The 14,830-nt window shown below is 43.1% G+C and overlaps 1 protein-coding gene across 1 annotated transcript in view; it reads left to right on the forward strand.

The window, feature by feature from the left end:
* MYPN (myopalladin) overlaps positions 1-14,830 on the forward strand; it is a 2,267,856-nt gene that overhangs the window by 1,380,440 nt on the left and 872,586 nt on the right. Inside the window, exon 13 of the mRNA XM_086922400.1 lies at positions 2,732-2,953. Coding sequence (XP_086778526.1) covers positions 2,732-2,953 — 222 coding nt within the window. The remainder of the gene's footprint in view (positions 1-2,731; positions 2,954-14,830) is intronic.

The following is a 14,830-nucleotide window of genomic DNA, read 5'->3' on the forward strand; positions in this document are numbered from 1 at the left end:
CCTGGCGTGAAGATTGATCAGCAGCAGTTTATGTCATTTGACCTGCCTCCCTAAGTCTGTGATGTTATTTTGGCAGCCAGGTGTCCCTCCACTAAGACGGTATATGCCTGCAGATGGAGCAAATTTGTGACATGGTGCACAGCAAAGGCAGAGAATCCTCTTTCCGCTCGTCTTTCTGATGTTCTCTTGTTCCTCCTTTCTTTGGCACAATGGGGCTCTGCTCTGGGCACTCTGAAGGGCTACCTCTCGGCCATTTCAGCCTTCCTTAGGCTTCCTGGTCAGCCTTCTCAAGTGTCCTGTTGTAAATGGATTCCTTAAGGGCGTTACTCATCTTTTTCCTCTGTTCCCTTCGTAATGTCTCCGTGAGACTTGAACTTGGTTCTTACCTATCTCATTTCTGCTCCCTTTGAGCTGCTACATAACTATCCTCTCAGACTTCTCACTTTGAAAACTGCCTTTCTGGTGGCCATCATCTCTGTATGCAGGGTGAGTGAGCTACAAGCTCTTTCTTCCAAGCCTCCCTTTCTGGCTGTCCATCTGGAGAAGGTCGTCCTGAGAACTAGACCTTCCTTTCTTCCCAAGGTGGTTACTTCTTTCCACATGGCCAAACCATCACTTTGCCCACCTTCTTTCCGACTTCGCATCCTTCAAAAGAGGAAGAGAGGCTCCACCGTCTAGATCCAAAACATGTGCTTTCCTTCTTCTTGGATCGCACCAAACAATTCCATGTGGACGACCAGCTCTTTGTTGGTTATGTGGGCGCTAAGAAAGGTCTGGCTGTACACAAACACAACATCTCCATGTGGGTTGTTCTGTGCATCAAATCCTGCTACTCTTTTGCAAAGAAGGAGCCTCCAGTGGGGCTGTGCGCCCATTCCACCAGGGCGATGACAGCTACTACTGCTTTGGGACAAGAAGTCTCCCTAAACGACATCTGCTAGGCAGCTGTGTGGGCATGGCTGCACACGTTCACCAAACACTACTGCCTAGACAGCCAAGTCCGGAGCGATGGTTTATTTGGCTGTTCTGTTTACAGGACTTTCTGGTGTGAACTTGGTTTGCAGACCCAACTCTGGGGTTGGTGTTGCTGGGGTATCTCTTCTAAGGTATGAAATCTATAACTATCATGTCTGTAAGACCCATTGGCTGGTTATAGATTCCTTATGCCCCACCCATCGTCCACGTTCTGCGAACTAACTTCTAGTATTAAAGAATTCCTTTTAGAACCCTAGTTTTGTGCACCAGTGGCCAGTGTCTTGCATGGCTCTGCGCTTCTGGCATGGAAAGCCGTATACAGAACTGATATCAGCACACGAGGGCGGCGTCTATGTAGATACTGCAACGTCATCCTGGCGACCATGACGATGAACGCCACCTACCGACGTGCAGGTGTACTCCTGACGAAAAACTTTCCAGATCCAGTCTGACGCCTGGGGGTAATTCGAAGGTAAGGAATCTATAACTAACCTATGTTTCTTACAGATATATCATTACCGAAGGTAAGTAACTTGCTCTTTTAGATCAAAAAAGGACCTCACATATGAGAAATGGGAGGGAGTCACAAAGATTATTTGCAGTTATAATAGTGAGCTGCTGCTGTGTTAAATATTAAAAACACAAGCCACTATCCCTAAATATTAGATGTGGCAACATGAAAAATTTGAACGAATGTGCCTGTGCGCTGTCAGTGACCTGGCCGAAGAGGTCTTGGAAAATCTGAAATTGGATCTTAAATTTAAAGTTGTTCTAACAGGGCACCCAAAAACCTTAAAATGTTGACACTTTTCAGCGTGAGAGCATGTTTGGCTTTAAAAATTGGGAGTCTTCTGCGTGAATCAGGTCTGTTGGCATGTATGGTGACGATGGTGGCCACAGCAGGTCACCCTCAAGTTGGTCAGGTTTGTGGTCTAATTAATTTGTCCTGTCGAGCATCTAGATTTCAGCTTGCCCTGCTGTCCCTGCAGTCCACCTCTTCTCCATAATGCTGCCACAACTAGGCTCACTCAGCACAGCAATTAAGGTGCTAGCAATGTTTAGACAGTGGCAGTGTAGAGCAGCACATGCATACCGGGGTCCAACAGTGGCTGCAGTTAGTAGTGGGGCCCAGGCCATGAGCAAAAGTAGAACTATGGCTATCTTCAGCTGGTTTCAGTTCAAGTACACTACGCACTTTTCCTTTGCTCTGCCATGTTGTGGAAGTTTGTCTCGCACTTTCCCATCCTGCCTCAACCAGCTCAGCCATGAGCCCGCCTTCAACCACAATTATCCTATGGAAATGGCGATGTTCCTTGTTGAAAGGTAGGCGTGCACTGCTGATATCACTACTGTGATGGTGATGAGGCCCATTCATCACGCCCGGACATGGGCGGGCCGGCCTGTAAATACATACCAGGCAGACAGCCAAAGGAGGACATGTACATTTATTTGTATTAATTAACGGGCCCGCCTAGGGAAGAAATATTCTATCGACCTGGCCCTGTGGTAATGTGCCAGTGCCGATAGCCTGAAACCACCGGCACTGCCGAATTTTTTTAATGAATGGAAATAAATATTGTCAACTGCCAATGCTGGAATGTAACATGACACATCTGCAAACGTATCTTCGGTATATGGATTAAATAATTAATTTATTGTGCTAAGTGTCAAACTAGTGGTATAATGCTCTATACTTGAACAAAATGCGATAGCTTTATATGTTTTATGAAAAGTTTACTTTATTTTTGTTTTTCAGGAATATAAAATCTCTAGCTTTGAACAGAGGCTGATGAATGAAATTGAGTTTCGTCTTGAACGCTCACCTGTGGATGAATCGGATGAGGAAGTTCAGCATGATGAAATTCCTAGTGGAAAATGCATTGCACCTATTTTTGATAAGCGGCTCAAACATTTTCGAGCGTTGGAAGGAACGTCTGTTGTATTCACCTGCAAAGTTGTTGGAATACCTACACCCAAGGTAAGTAATGAACACAAGTACAAATTATTATTATTATTGACGTTTTCAACAAACACTCTAGTGTTGATATGCCTGTGAAGGTGTTTAGGAACCAATTAAAAACATATTGAAGTATTTATTTAATGGCAAAAGTAACAACACTTCACTTGACAACCCAGTTGAGCATAGTATAAATGGTGTAAAAGTATTAATTGCTCATATTTTTCAGGAAATCTTAAAATCTCTGTGAGCTGCCTATTTACTAGAAAACAGTATGCTTTCATTGCTTGATTTGTTTTTCTGGTTGGGATTGCCAGATCTTTAGTCAAGAAGATAAAGAAAACAAAAAATATACTCAAAGGGACTTAGGGTCAGCCCATTGCAGTAGTTGGCCAATTTGTATAAGCGTTCCGCTACCATTGCTCAAGGCAATTTCATTCACACTGTGGATCAGCCATGAGGAGTATTTCTCTCTCATCAGCCACACATTCTTGTTTTACATATGTACGTCCAACTATGTAGAACTCCTATTGGGGTGCATGGACTGAGCCCTCCTCGAACCTCAATAAAAGATCATTAATGTTATAATTACTTATGCTCCTGTGAGTAGCACTATCCGAGGCACACAGGGGTGTTTTGTGCCAGGTACAGAGAACGACTGGCACTCCAGCTCGTCAGATGAAGGTGCAAAGAGGTTCTGTCAAAGTGGCTAAATTCGACATGAATTGACCACAGTAGTTCGCCATTCCCAAGAGGCTTTGCATTTGTGCTAAAATTATTAGGAGGAGGTGTGCTGTAAATTGCTTCAACATTTTTGGGTTCTACATTGATGCTTTGGTCGGAAGGAAACATACCCAAAGAAATGTATGTAGTCTTTTAGAAATTCAAATTTATCATGTGTAGTGTGCCACCTGATTCAGCTATGAATAGCGGCACGGCTTTTACTTTTCAGTGGTGTTGCGGAGACTATGCATACATGACAATGCTGTTTCTTATATTTAGGGTTTGTTGTTTTCATATCAATTGACTATAACTAGTGGCGGCCAGGGTCACATAAAGCAGGTGAGGCGACAGTCAAATGTTTAACCCACTGAGAGGCACTAATAAAAACTAGTAGTGCCCATAGGCTAAAAGCAAAAGCTCTCAAAGGTGGTCCATGTTAAACAGTGTTTAAAGCGGGCCACAATTGAGAGCTCTGAAGATATGACTGAAGGCACTGAGAGTTTCTTAGAGTGGCTGTCATTGAGTTAAATCATAATAAAATAAAAAAATAAAAAAATAATTACTTTCCAACTGCCTCATGCTCGGAGCTCTTTTCATCTCGGCAGCACATGCACAGCCAGCAACTCCCATCCACCAATCCGGACTCTTCTCTCATGCTGCTGGGCAGGGGCGGCTTTAGCACTGGTGGGTCCTTGTGCGACACTGTCTGTTTGGACCCCCCCCAATTGACCACCTCTGCCACGGATTCCCTCACTAGCACCCTTTAACAGTGCCACTTAGTTTTATAGCAGCACTCATACCAGTGTAAGGTGGCAGAGAACTTTACACCACACACACATTGCACTGAGACAATCATATGTGTAAATCAGTGTAAAGAAAATGTTACATCAGATAGTACTTCAAGGTGTAGTGTTGGAGTGACATGTCATTGATACTGGTAGGCAATATAGTTTGGCCCTTATTCTGGAAATGCACAAATACAGAATTAAAAACGTAACATCATTGTTAGGGGTTCTCTTTCCTAATAAGATTTGTTTTCTACCCAAATTAATCCTTTTCACAAGATTAGGATGATGAAAGACTGGGCAAAAAAAACATATATCTCTAACATATACCTTGCAGTTTGCATGCAGTTATAGGATGACAGTTAATAGCTCAATGTTCTATATTAGGATTTTGACTTAGAAACGACAAGTAACAAAAGGATCTCTCTAACAGAAGCAGTAACTCACTGACCTATTTATATTATATGCACTTAGTTATCTGCATGGTACACGTTCTTAGCAGCAGGCATTTTAACCCTCTGCATTACCTTAGGATGAGTGAAAACGTCCACTTGACAAACCTCCAGTCTCTTTCCAGGAAGAGATTAATCACCGGATTTATCTTAACATTATAATTGATGTCTGAAAATTGCTGGAGGCCAGGAAGGCGGCAGCAGGTGCTTTTAAAATGATAGTATACATCAGGGGTCTCCAAACCGGTCCTGGAAGGCCGGATCCATGCCAGATTTTTAAAATTACTACATGTATCTCAATGGGGATATCCAAAAAATCTGGCATGGATCCGGCCCTCCAGGACCGGTTTAGAGAACCCTGGTATACATTTTCAAAAATGACGCTTCTACCCCAAGTCAACGCCCGGTGTGGTCGTACCGATAGCACCATCCAAGAGCTGGCCTTGCTGCTGAGGCATAATGAGAGAAGTGCTAGGCTTGGCTGGAGGTCGCTGGCTCGACCCTCCTTCAGGCTCTGGGGGCCTGTATTTGCCCTCCACTGAGCTCTCTAAATCAGCTTGGGTACGAGTGTTTAAAGTGTGCCTGTAAGGCTGGCCGTCGCAAGAAAGTCGGCCAAAGTGGCACACGCACTTTAGACTGAAGTGCACAATGTTCCTTCCTGCTGCCCCACCCTCAGACCGGCTCTGACAGCATGAAAAATAACATTGTAATACATTTCTTTTACAACCATTTTATTTTTGATGTCCCTGCTCTCACAGCGGAGGGGCGATGCTCCTCAGCCCTCATGGAGTCTCCGCCACTGAATTTATTACTAATAAACCACAACTAACGGAAATATTTGCTTTTCACTCTAGAAACTAGAAAACACTGTTGTTTGCGGGCACTCTTATTGCTTTGGTTCCCTATGGTGTCAAAGCAGTACAAGTGCAGCCACTGCCTCTAGATGTGATGGATGCGCCCTCTATGACCCATTCTTTTACCATCAGATTCTGTGCCACTCCGTACCAAGGCCACAGTTTGAGCTGGCCAAGCGTCTGTTATGACTCCGGGGCAGAATTAGCTCATTCCTCCGACAAGAACCGGTTTCTACCAGCATACGAAGTGCAGAAAACAAGTGAAAAGCACATGGCTGCTCACCTAGAAAGACTCAGAAGATGGCGACAGCTTAGAAAATGGAGTTGGTTAAGCATAAGCCACTATTCCCGTAAATGAGCAAAATTGGTATGCAAGACGGCATAAGAGTATGCCAAAGCCAATAGGCAAGCACTGCCATGAAGCAAGATAAAGTTGGAAACAGAAAAGGCATAATCGAGCCCTACTTTTATTATTATTATTATATTTAATTTGATAGAGCGCGCAGCTACCCGGAGGTTTCCCGGCGCTAAACCAACAAGGGAGGTGTGCCTGCCGAAATAGTTTATTGATTGAATAACCAAGTTTTTACATCCCTGCAGAACTTTAGGTAATTAGGTTCAATCGGAAGGGGTAGAGGGAGAGAGTTCCACAGGGATGGGGCCAGAAAAGCAAAAGAGCGACCACCCATTCTGGCTCTCCTAATCCTGGGAATCTGGAGATTGTGTTGATTGGACGAACGAAGAGTGCGGGAGGGAGAGTACAAATGAATTAAAGATGTCAGATATTGAGGGGCCTTGCCAGTATTAATTCTGTGTATAAAACAGAGTGCCTTAAATTTACAGCGACTATCAATGCAAAGCCAATGAAGGCTACGGCGGGAAGGGGAGGTAGAAGACTTGTAGGGTAGTTTACATAGCAGACGGACTGCCATGTTCTGAACCGTCTGCAATTTATGGATTACCTCTTTGCCCGCCCCCAGAAAAAGAACATTCCCATAGTCCAGGCGAGATGTTATTAGCGCCTGGACTACGGTTTTCTGGGTGTCCAAAGGAAGCATCCATGTGATTTACCATTTGAGAATAGTTGTGCAAGTGGAAGAGACTCTAACAACATGTTGCCTCATGGACAACTGGTCATCAAAAATGATGCCCAAGTTGCGAGCTGTTTTAGATGGGTTATGAGGGGTGCCCATTTGAGCAGGCCAATGAGAGGGTCCCCATAAGGCGGTGTTGTTGCCAAACAGAAGAAGTCTGTTTTCCATCCGTTCAATTTTAACTTTTTCTCATGCATCCAGGAGGCAATGTTGTTGAGACCATAGCAGAGGGAGGATGTAGTGGAGTGATGGCTGGTGGAGAGTGAAAAGATGATCTGTGTGTCATCTGCATATGAATATATGGAGAGCCCCGCTTGCTCCGCAATAGTAGCCAAGGGTCTGGCATACAAATTGAAGAGAAGGGGGCTCAAGATGGAACCTTGGGGAACACTGTATGCTGAATTGTGGATTTTGGACGCAGAAGTAGCCGAGAAGACTTGAAACGTCCGATCAGACAAAAAGCTGGTAAGCCATCCAAGGGCAGAATGAGTGATGCCAAAAGTCTTGAGGATGTTAACCAGAGTGGGGTGGGAGACCGTATCGAATGCGGCACTTAAATCTAGTAGAATAAGTGCCACGGTCTCCCCTCTGCCCACCAGATGATGTATGGTTTCAGAGACTCCTAAAAGTGTGGATTCTGTAGAAAAACCAGAGCGAAAGCCAGATTGTGAATGATGTAAAATATTACGAGATTCAATGTAGATGGTGAGTTGTTTATTTACATGCTTTTCCAGAATCTTAGAATAGACTGGAAGAAGCAAAATTGGACGGAAATTGGCGGGGTTATTTGGATCTGCATTGGCCTTTTTCAGCAACGGTATAACCATTGCGTGTTTCCAAGAATTGGAGACCTTGGCCTCCCTGAGTGACGTATTCAATAACTCCAAGATGAGCTTAAGAAAGGAGGAGTCTAGGGTTAGCAGAATTTGGGGAGGGATGGGATCCAAAGGGGAACCGGATTTAATACTTCTAACTATGTTGTGTAATGTAGGAAGGGTCAAAGGGTCCCAGGCAGTAATATCCGATTCTGCCGACTGATGATTGCATGGAGTGGTAGATATGATAAGCTGAGGTGGAAATGGGGGGGCATTAGAGGGACCAAAGTCAGCATATATATTCTCAATTCTAGAAACCAAAAAGTCTGCTAAGGAGTCACATTGTGCTTCATCCAAACAAGGGGCCTTAGGTTCACAAGTGGTACCAGAGAGTTCTTGCACAACCTTAAACAAGGCTTTGGGACGATTTTGCGCATTTAGAATAGATGAGTTAACATATTTAGTTCTGTCTATCTTGCAAAGGGAATGATATTTTGTTAAAGCAGCTTTATATTGCAATTTAATGTGAGGGTCGTAGTCAGAGCGCCACTTCCGTTCGAGGTGTTTACAGCTGTTTTTTTCCTTTTTTAGAAGGTCATTGAACCATGGTGCAGGGGGGTGATGTACATTAAATGTCTGCTTTCGAAGTGGAAGACAAGTATTAACAGCAGAAGTAAACCAGTGGTGAATAACGTCCACTTGATCAAGGCTACAAACCTCAGTAAGAGCCATAGAGTTTAACAAAACGGAATTAAATTTTTTGGAATCAAGATTCTTCCAATTGCGGGTCACTCTAGGTTTAGAAGCCATTGCAAGGGAGTTGAAATATTGGTCAGTCGTAATGGGGAATTCTACAATAAAGTGGTCAGACCACGGGACAGGTAAGGGAGACTTACACATTACTGCTTCTAGATTGGAGAAAATTGGGTCGAGCAAATTACCAGCCTTATGAGTGGGGCCCGAATTATACTTTATAACTTATTCATACTATGCAGGCCTACACATCACTATATTAGATCAGAATATACTGAGATGGTGATGGGCAATGGTCATAATCCGGCCATTCAGCCATATAAATGGCACATTCATTACATTGCTTCAAGCAGCAAAATTTCCTCCAAGATGGAACTCTGTATTCTGTATATAACACTAAGATAAAAGTACCTTGTGCAACTCTCACACATGCCCAAGTGCACATTTATAGCCCAGTTCTTTCTGTGGGACAGGAATGTATGACGTTACAACGCATACATTTAATATGCATGCCTTTATAACGCAGTTTTTACATTGAAACATCCTTTACAACGCATTCTTTTACATAGCATGCCATTACATCGCATTTTCAGAAATTACCTTTAGAACGCATTCCATTACATCGCATTATACCTTTACACCACATACCATTACAATGCATACCATTGCATTGCATTTAAGGTAAGTGTTGGATAGTATAGGGATAATAATTACTATTCTAACTCCAGTAAGTGCAACTGTAGGGTAAGTGTTGAATAGTGTAGGGGTACAAATTGCTAGTCTAACTCCAGTCAGTGCAACAGTAGGGTAAGTGTTGGATAGTGTAGGGGTACAAATTACTATTCTAACTCCAGTGAGAGCAACGGTAGGGTAAGTGTCAGATAGTGTAAGGGTACTATGCGTTATAATGGTATGCGTTCTAATGACTTGCGATGTAATACTTACGTTGTAGTGATATGCATTGTAATGACATGCGTTGTAGTGACATGCAATGTAATGGCTGCGTTGTAATGACATTCGATGTAAAGGATGTTGCGATGTAATGACTGCTATGTAAAGGTAGTGCGATATGATGACTGCGTTTTAAAGGTTGTTTCCCATGGGGAAAGAGAACAGTGCAGTGTGACATTGGCGTGCAATCTAGGGGTATGTGGCTATTTACCTATTTGCTTTAGAACATCATAATTACTCCAGGCTATTGAAGACTTAGTTGTGAGTGAAAAACCGGGGTACAATATGATGATGCACCCACGAGATGTACCAATGTTTTTTAAAATCTGTTTGACCATGAAATAACTAAGAGCGGGATCGAGCAGGATTTCGGCTTTTTCTCTACAAATATTTCTGAAATATACATCTAGATATGAGTATAGACTGGACATTCTAAGATGGTGCCCACAGAGATTTATGATGTCCTGTGAGATGAGAAACCGGAAGGAAAGGGGTGGGACGTGATGTGCGTGCTCCAGAAGGAGTGCACTGAAATAAGCAGCTCGCATTCAGAAAGGGAGGTGTTGAGCGAAGGCCAAACACTCTAGGAGATCTGTTAAGCGGCATGACCAAGGGACGGGCCCCTTTTTCTTTTAGTGTCGGGCCAGCGTTTGCAGAGAGTCTATTGGGGTGCACTGGGGAGGCCTATGAAGGGACCCTGAATGTTTTACGGGGCAGACATTTCTTTGGCATCTAACAATAGTGTGCAGATATGAATTGGAGGGTTATAAACCAAACCTAGAAAGAGTAATCAGACCCTGAACAACATACAATAAAACAGTCACACAGAGGTTTTTATAAGACCTGCCGATAATCCATTTCCCTATTGATTAATAGGCTAACGATAAGCAGCGCGGCGATACATTCTAGAAGTGTGGACTCGTACATACATTCGAAAAAGAGGGGGTTGCAGGTATGCCCAAGAGGGGCAACAACCCGGTAACTATACCATTGGGATGAACATGGTTTACAAACGGACTGCTGTTCTTGTGTACTGTGCTGACTGAGTGATGTGCGTCTTATTGTCTTTGTCCCCTCCAGGTAAAATACATAAAAAGATTGTTGCAGTGTGTCGAGAACTGACCCTTGCCCTGAAGAAACTGCTGTAAGTTCAATCATCAAAACACACAAGATGATGGACGGAATTTTGCACAATTGCAGAACATTCACCCCCAGTCATGGATCTGGGTTTAATCCATCGTTATTTTGCTCACCAAGCCACCCCAGTTCAGACATGGCCATATGCAAATCAGTCTTGGCCCTGTGTCTCATCGGAACAGTCTATTCCAAACTCCCAAGCCATGTCTTCCCTGGACCGTAATCAAGCATCCTAGGACCGATTTCTGGCTATCAGCCGTCTTCAGCCAGGATAGCTTGACTCCAGTGGCGTAGTGAGCATGGGACCCACATTTGGACATACCCTTCCAACATAGGGTGAACAGCAAAACACACAAGATGATGGACGGAATTTTGCACAATGGCAGAACATTTACCCCCAGTCACTGATCTGGGTTTAATCCATCGTTATTTTGCTCACCAAGCCACCCCAGTTCAGACATGGCCATATGCAAATCAGTCTTGGCCCTGTCCCTCATGGGAACAGTCCAGCCCGACAGCATAGAATAAAACAGTACAGCAAGTGGTTGTCTGGCTCGTTTTTTGTTCACGGTGTACCGGTATTCTCGCTTAGTTCCTGCTATTCCGTTACTGGGTCAGAATAGATAGGCATACGGATAAGTTATCCGAGTGCCAGTCTTACGACTCACCACACTGAGCACGTAACTTTTTCTTTACTTTTTCTACAATTTTACACTTTTTCTGTTGTGGCATGACAGTTGCTGATGATGAGGACCTGAGTTTACGGGTGAGAACCTATCTGTAAACTCCCATGGTGTTGCTCCCATGAGGCACTGCCAGCCTCTTTACCACTTTTTTGTAAACACTTGATTCTTTGCACTACAAGGTGGGATACTTACCGGGGGAGACCAAGTACAACATTTTATACAAAGGTGAATATGGATTCCCAACAACAGCCAGTATAGCTGTAGCAGCTGTTAAAATACATAATTTTGTGTGGCCAACGATTGCAAAGGGAAATCCAACCATCATGTTCAGAGAAAGGATCAGGTCCTTATTGTATTGTAGTACAATCTGAATACCAAGGACTCCACAATATATATCTCAAGTCCTCAGCAGAAAATCTTCATTGAACAAAATGTTGCCATTTGTGTGAAGAACACTGAGGATGGAGGTGTGTTTAATGCTCAAAAATAAACTTTTATCTCCTGTATTCAAATCGTAATGAGGTGTAAACATATTTGCATAAATGCACTTCTTTGTTCTGGGTTGGGTTTGGACTGCTGGAAAGATGTGTGAGTACTGGGAACTGAGAACGGCACGGGGGGAGAACAATAATGAAACTTTGCTTGGAAAAGGAAATCATTTGGGAAGGGTACAAATTAGGGGATAAGGTGTAAGATAGAAGCATGATCGGATTGACTATATGAAAAATCAAGAGAATTAGGGAAATGAAGGCAAACGTGTGTAAGATAGAAGCATGATCGGATTGACTATATGAAAAATCAAGAGAATTGGGGAAATAAAGGTAAACGTGTGTAAGATAGAAGGATGATCGGATTGACTATATGAAAAATCAAGAGAATTAGGGAAATGAAGGCAAACGTCTTCATGAGCCCTGGACAAACACCAGCCCTTTGACTGTTTACGGAGCAAAAGGAGTAAAAACTGATAACTACTGATTGAAAAACATTGGAAAGCACTGAAAAAATCCCACCAGATTTTAAAGTAAATAGCAATAGAAAACAGGAAAGCTTACTTATATACATGACACATTCCTAAAATTACAGTCCCGCACAGATGATGTTTTGAAAGTTCTCTGCAGCTGACAGCAAAATTGGGGTTAAACCTCATGTATCTCCCCAACCTCCACAGTACTCAGAGGGTGTGCAATCTCCGAGGCTTCCTCATGTTATATTGAGAGCTCCTTTAGCGTAAGGCCTGCCCTCAGAGGCGTCAATGACTCCATCTTAATGGGTTTGACGTAATCTGATTTTGTCTTTGTTGCAATTCTACTGCACACAGAGTCCATTGTTGCTGGACTTCATGTGGTGTGACAAGGGTAAGCATGCCATTCAGTGCCATTCGGGGTTCTCTGATGATGAGGTTTCTTAATACTGATGGCCGGCAGCCTTGGATCATTTGAGGCCTTACTTACTTATTGGCATCATCATTAGTATATGTGCTGGTCAGTTCTTTCGGGCTAGCATTAAAGTTGTCAATTGATTTGTCTTCTCTCTTTTGTGCTTGGCAGAGGTCAATCTCCCTTATGGCTGCAACATATATGGAGGCGGCCATTCAACACTATTGTTGCTCCCCTGACATGGAAAGTTCACTCAAGGACAGTATCAGGCATTTCTAACCTCATGTGAATGCTGGGGGTGAAGGCTCACAGTGAGGCGACATGTGAAGGAGTGCATGCATTTTTTTGTGGCCTTGTTACTAGGGTAGAGGATGTGGACAGACACCAGTCACCTGGCTAAAGATTACTGCCTTTCCTGTACTGGCTAATGGTGGTTAATGTTCAAATTACCAGAGATGCTGCTGCTCTTTGGGACAGTCAAATCAGTTAGAAGCTGCTGTCATGTGCTCTGTATTCTGTAAAGTCTTCCCCAGCCTCTGTGCATGTAAATGTTTACACCACACACAGAGCTTGGTATTACACATATTTATCCTTCAGCTTGTAACTGTGTACTGAACATTCTACATCATGAAACCTATCACCCACACCCAAGCACTTACGTCACTGTACTACGGAGTTGGTCAGGAACCAAAAGGGCCGGCCTCTCTAACTCACAAGACACCACATCTCCCACTTTTTTAAATAAATAGTACAAATAATACATATATACATCACAACTCCCTCAATAAGTCATTTTGGTGCTCAAATCAATCACCCAGATCTTGTCATGTGAGACTGCAGAGATACAGGAGAAGTGTCAATGACTGGCACTGGTGACATTGACACTGGTGCAGTCGTTGGGCTTTCAGGATTCTCAGGTGAGTCAGTCTAATTTCTGACATCTGGGGTTGGCGAATGTCAGGGAAGGTGCTTGATGTGCAAAGAATCTCACGTAATGGAGTTTTCATGACGCAGAGCAGCCACAATGTATCCTATACTAGTCATATCCCTCAATGGGTCAAAATCAAAAGGAGCATCAGACTTGCATTTTAGTTTTTGTCTGACTAGGACTCATTCTCCTTCTGTAAAGACTGAGGGGCATATTACCAAGCAATAGTGATAATTATCGCTATTGCTTGGTTAGAGACAAAAATTTATCGCTGACCTGCGGTGATTTTTATCGCAGATAAACCTTGGTATTACCAAGATTTATCGCAAATGCAATAAAAAACGGCCGCAATGCATGAATATCGCTGAAAAGTCAGCGATATTCATGCATTGCCGAGCTAATGCTCTTAGCTATGTTATCCACCTCCCATTGGATAACATGGCTAAGAACTGCTCAGTGGGCAAGAAAGAAGGTTTGGGTCCTGTATCTGAACTGGCTTGGACCACTCAATTGTACTCAACAAACAAAGTAGCCAGACAGATTTGTTATTGAATTTTCGATACCACCCAGACTATCAGTTCTGGGGGATCACCTATTTTATTTTAGTATTTTTATATATTTTTAGAAAAACATTTTACCATTTGATTGGTATATGTCATCAAACAGACAGTCATCGAACAGTGAAAAATACATACAGACAAATAAAGTGTGCATAAATATACAAGTGTTCAAAGTCTATGCAATCAAAACTATCAATTTTTGAAACAACACCAAAAACAGTTTAATCAGATACCTAACAATTATTCCACGCTAGAAACCAGTCCTTTGTATTAGGTACAAGAAGACAAGCGGACAAACAGTTCATGAGCACTGCCTGCCTGTCTTACTAAACCGAGGATAAGGAAGTAAATTATAGGATTGCAAAACTAGGGATAACAGAATGTATTAATTTTTAAACAGCCCTAGTGGCACCCTTCTTCTTTTTCCCAGACTTGGGGTCAACGCGTTTTGAATCACAATATTAGTATGGGTTCTCCTCAGGACACGGACTGGATGGAGCCGAAACTGAACATGGCACTTGAACGTCACTCATGTGTCGTTCCAGTTAGGTGGCCTCGCGAGTGCCGGAATTTTTCGCATCAGGTTGCGTCGTGTACGCAATCGGTGGAGAAGTTTCCATGAATCTCCAATTCTAAAGAACGACTTTGTAGTTCGTTGACAGATTTCTAAACAAACTTGTTCGTAACTAATTGTAGTTATGTCCCATGGATACCGTGGGGGGGCATTCTTTGAGAGCAATTTCTCTTGTAATTGTGACCTGCCGGTAAACCTGACTACCTCGGG

The sequence above is a fragment of the Lissotriton vulgaris genome, chromosome 5 (genome assembly GCF_964263255.1).
Source record: "Lissotriton vulgaris chromosome 5, aLisVul1.2, whole genome shotgun sequence".
In the NCBI taxonomy this organism is placed as follows: Eukaryota; Metazoa; Chordata; class Amphibia; order Caudata; family Salamandridae; genus Lissotriton; species Lissotriton vulgaris.